Source organism: Hyperolius riggenbachi, chromosome 2 (genome assembly GCF_040937935.1).
Source record: "Hyperolius riggenbachi isolate aHypRig1 chromosome 2, aHypRig1.pri, whole genome shotgun sequence".
Lineage (NCBI taxonomy): Eukaryota > Metazoa > Chordata > Amphibia > Anura > Hyperoliidae > Hyperolius > Hyperolius riggenbachi.
This window is the reverse complement of record NC_090647.1, coordinates 26,034,877-26,039,496: the sequence shown is the minus strand read 5'-3', so window position 1 is coordinate 26,039,496 and position 4,620 is coordinate 26,034,877. Positions and strand designations below refer to the sequence as shown.

The 4,620-nt window shown below is 43.5% G+C and overlaps 1 protein-coding gene across 1 annotated transcript; it reads left to right on the top strand.

The window, feature by feature from the left end:
- The first annotated feature begins 243 nt into the window (after window positions 1–243).
- On the top strand, window positions 244–1,218 carry LOC137544697 (olfactory receptor 2AP1-like). Its single transcript, XM_068265793.1, has one exon. The coding sequence runs from the start codon at window positions 244–246 to the stop codon at window positions 1,216–1,218; it is 975 nt and encodes a 324-aa protein (XP_068121894.1).
- Window positions 1,219–4,620: the final 3,402 nt, after the last annotated feature.

Below are 4,620 nucleotides of genomic sequence, written 5' to 3'. Positions count from 1 at the left end.
AACCTTGATGAATACAACTAGAAATCGCTAAACTTCGAATTCGGTAATTTAACAAACTGGAAAAAGTCATCTCAAAGAGAATGATGCATCGAGGCCTATGTTTCTTATTTTGCTTGTACCATTCTCTATTTTACTGCATTTACTATGTTGGTATCTTACTACCTAAAAGTAGAACTGCATATTATGAGTTTGTTATATTTGAGTTATGACTTTTTTTCAGAGCAATCCTTCCGAAGAAATAAAATGAAGAATCAGACTGAGGTCAAGGAGATCATTCTTGTAGGATTTCCTGGACTGAGAGAAGAATTTTACCCTCCAGTCTCACTTCTAATGTTCCTGATATACATGACATCTCTTTCAGTCAACAGTACAGTCATCACCCTGGTCATCACAAAGAAACGTTTGCATAGGCCGATGTACGTGATAATTGCAAACCTGGCTGTTTCTGACCTGCTTTTTGACACCATAACATTACCAAAAATCATAGCCAAGTATTGGTTTGGGGCCTCCATGACTTTCCCAGAATGCGTTCTACAAATGTTTTTACTCCACTTTTTAAATGGTACAGACTCCTATATCTTCATGTTCATGTCCATTGATAGATACTTTGCTATCTGCCAGCCCCTGAGATACTCGCAATTTATCACCACCAGGGTGGTCGCTATGTCTTGTTGTACCTGTTGGGTCGCAGCAAGCAGCACGGCTCTTTGGACTATGATAATGAACGCACAAGCGCCTCCTTGTGGATATAACAGGATTAACACAGTGATGTGCCTCAACATAGAAGTCACAGCTTTAGCCTGTGTTGATGTCTCTATCATTAGGAAGGCCACCTTTGTTTTTGCCATGTTTATACAGTTCGTACCATTAAGCTTCATCACGTTGTCATATATCACGATCATCAATGTCATCCGTTTATCGTCCAGCTCTGAGAACTGGCGGAAGTCATTTTATACTTGTACCACTCATATCTTTGCTGTGACTATATACTACGCCCCCCGAATATTCTACTACACAACCAATGAGATTGGCCTGGTCTTTAATGCTGACATCAAAGCATTGGTCCTTTGTCTGCACAACTATGTGCCACATATTGCCAATCCCATTATTTACTGTCTACGAAACAATGATATAAAACAGACTTTCAGGACTTCTATTTCAAGCTTTCTACATTTAAGAGTAAAGGATAAAATACTGCCCAACACAATAACTAAGTAAAGAGAATGTAATATAAACAAGCATGAAGTCAATAAAACTTGCACAAAGTAACACATTACCTGGCTGTGAGGTTTGTGAAGGTCCCCAATTATATCTTTGCCTCGGGAGATGGAAGCCTCTGGATCCTAAAGAGGCTTCCTCCATTCTTGTACGTCAGCCTCTTCCAGCAATGGTACCCCAGGGTTGCGACCTCCCTGTGCATACGTGTAAGTCCTGTCCTACTTGGGCTCCAGTGGAAATAGTTAAGCCTGATGATTGGGTCCTAGCTGCTGCATATGCATATAAGCTTTGTGCACAGAGGTAGCGCCACTCAGGTTAATACAACACTAATAATAGTCTCTATAATACAGTCCAGGCAGAGTATATCCTAAAATAATGGTATCTTCCTATAACAGCTTCATCAAATGTCTTCACTGACACATCAGTTGCCTTCCATTAGGACAGAAAAGAGCCTCCACCACAACCTTTGTGCTGGACTCATCATCTGCTAAGACCCTCTGGGGGGGTCTAATGTGGCCTTGGGACCGTTACCGGGTTATCCCCCACCTCTCTGGCAATTTCCTGGATCCCACCTGAATCATTCACCAATGAAGTCTGTATCTTTCTTATAAGTAACTAGCTGATTGCCCGGCGTTGCCCGGGTATGTATTTGGCTGGTGTCGGCTCCGCCCACTTTTCTAATGCTAACACAGAATTACTCAATGGCCTAGTTTGCGAGCTTTGCAGTCTTTGGCATCAATAATTTGCATTGAAATGAAACAAATCTGATTCGCTGTGGCTCCACCCTCTTTTCTGAATTTGAACCCCAGTCACCCAATGACCAACTGTACCAGGTTTTAAGTTTGTGTCCTTAACAGTGCAAGAATGGCAGCAATTGAATATTCCCCTTGAAAAGCAATAAATTAATTTGGATTGGCTTTTGTAGGCCCCACCCTCTTTTATGAATATTAATCCCAGTCACCCAGTAACCAACTGTGCAAAGTTTGAGAACCCTGCCATTAAAAGTGTAAGAATGGCTGCAGTTTACATTTTCCCAGGGAAATGTGTATTTGTCTCCACCCACTAATGACCGAGCATTGCCTGGGTATGTATTTGGCTGGTGTTGGCTATGCCCACTTTTTCTAACAGTAACAGACAATTACTGAATTACTCAATGACCAAATTTGTCAGCTTTGCAGTATTTGGCATCAATAATTGGCATTGAAATGAAAAAAATCTGATGGTCTGTTTGTGTGTCCACCCCTTTTCTGAATTTGAACCTCAGTCACCCAATAAATAACTGTAACCCAGTTTGGGACTTGTGCCATTAACAGTGCAAGAATGCCAGTAATGAAATATTCCCCTCGAAAATCAATAGATGAATTTTGATTGGCTTTTGTAGGCTCCATCCACTTTTATGAATAATAGCTGATGAATTGGCGTTGCCGGGTATGTATCTGGCTGGTGTTAGCTCCGGCCACTTTTTCTAACCTTAACCACTTTCCCCTCCACTACAGTATATCTACGTCAGCTGTGGCACCCTCCAAGCCACAGCCACGTAGATATACTGACCTGCTTGCAGCGCTGTTGTGCAGGGACAGGTGCGCTTCAGAGCGCACCCCCCGGCACTGTCAGCTGCCTTACTAATTGGCAAAAGGGAACATGTTCCCTTGTAGCCAATTAGTGACCCCCCCGCGGATGAATGATCACCGCTGTAGCAAACAGCGTGATCATTCATCTTTCCCCCTCCATGGCCAGATCGTAAAAAAAACACCCCTGCAAGATGAATATCTTACCTGAACTGGTTCCTGCGATCATCCTGCAGCTCCAGCCTCCATTCTCCGCGGTGCACTCAGCCCTGTGACGCTGAATATCCGGGTCCCGGCTTGATGACGTCATCAAGCCGGGACCCGGATATTCAGCGTCACAGGGCTGAGTGAAGAGCAGAGAATGGAGGCTGGAGCTGCAGGATGATCGCAGGAACCAGGTAAGGTGAGATATTCATCTTGCAGGGGCGTTTTTTTTACGATCTGGGGGGGGGGGGCATCGTGATAAGGGGGGGGGGCACATCAGGCTGCCCATAACAGAGGGTGGGGGATTAAAATCTGAATGGGGGGGTTTGAAATTATTATTGGGGCCCATCAGGGTAATGGAGTGGGGGATTTTATAATGGGGGCACATCTGATGGTCCTGAGGGACATAACTTAATGCTGGGGGGCACATATGCAATAATGGGGTGGGGGCGCTATTCCTGGGGACACATCTGGCTATAATGGGGAACACTGATCCTGGGGACACATCTGGCTATAATGAGGGGTGCTTATTTGTGATACGCAGCTGTATAAATATATGTGGGGGGGTCGCAAATGCAGGGGCATATCTGGCTATACTGGGGGGCTGATATTGGGGGCACATCTGGCTATACTGGGGGGGTCTGATACTGGGCACACATCTGGCTATCTATCCTTGGGGGACTTATTACTGATGGCATGTCTTTTACCTACTGTAGCACTTTGTATTTTTTACTAGAATTGAAGAAAACCTGAGAAATAATGCAATTTTAACGTTTTCCCCTCTTTTTTCCCGCTAAAATGCGCAGAAAAAAAAAATTATCGGGAAAAAATACCCGCCAATGAAAGTCTAGTTTGTCCTGAAAAAAATGATACCTAGATCATTTAGGTGTCGTGAGTAGGGATAAAGTTATGGCTGATTAAAAAGGGACACCGCTAAAGCGTCAAAACTGCTCTGGTCAATAAGGGGAAAACAAGGTCTGGATGCGAAGTGGTTAACACACAAATACTCAATGACCAAGTTTGTGAGCTTTGGGGGCTTTTTCAGCAACAATTTGTATATTCTCATAGAAATTAAACAAATTAGATTGGCTGTTTGTGGCTCGGCCCCTCTCCAGTATATGAACCCCAGTCACCCAATGACCAACTGTAGCAGGTTTGAGGCATCTGTTATTAACAGAGCAAAAATGGAAGGAATTTAAATATTCCCCTTGAAAATCAACAGGTGAATTTTGATTGGCTATTATAGGCTCCACCCACTTCCCATATTATTAATCTCAGTCACCCAGTGACCATCTGGGCAAAGTTTGAGAACCCTTGCCATTAACAGTGTAAGAATGGCTGCAATTTATATTTTCCCCGTGAAATTTGTTTTTGGCTCCGCCCACTTTTTGTAACCTGGACACACAGTCACTCAATGACCAAGTTTGTGAGCTTTGGGGTCCTTGGGATCAATCATTTGTAATTTACCAGTGAGATGAAACAAATCTGATTGGCTGTTTGTAGCTCTACCCCTTTTCTGAATTTGAACCCCAGTGACCCAATGACCAACTGTACCAGGTTTGAGGCTAATGGCACATTAACAGTGCAAGAATGGCAGCAATTTAAATATTCCCCTTGAAAATCAACAGGT

What these genes read in the sequence shown, in the direction of transcription:
- LOC137544697 (XM_068265793.1), top strand. Translation starts at nt 244, where the DNA reads ATGAAGAATCAGACTGAGGTCAAGGAGATCATTCTTGTAGGATTTCCT.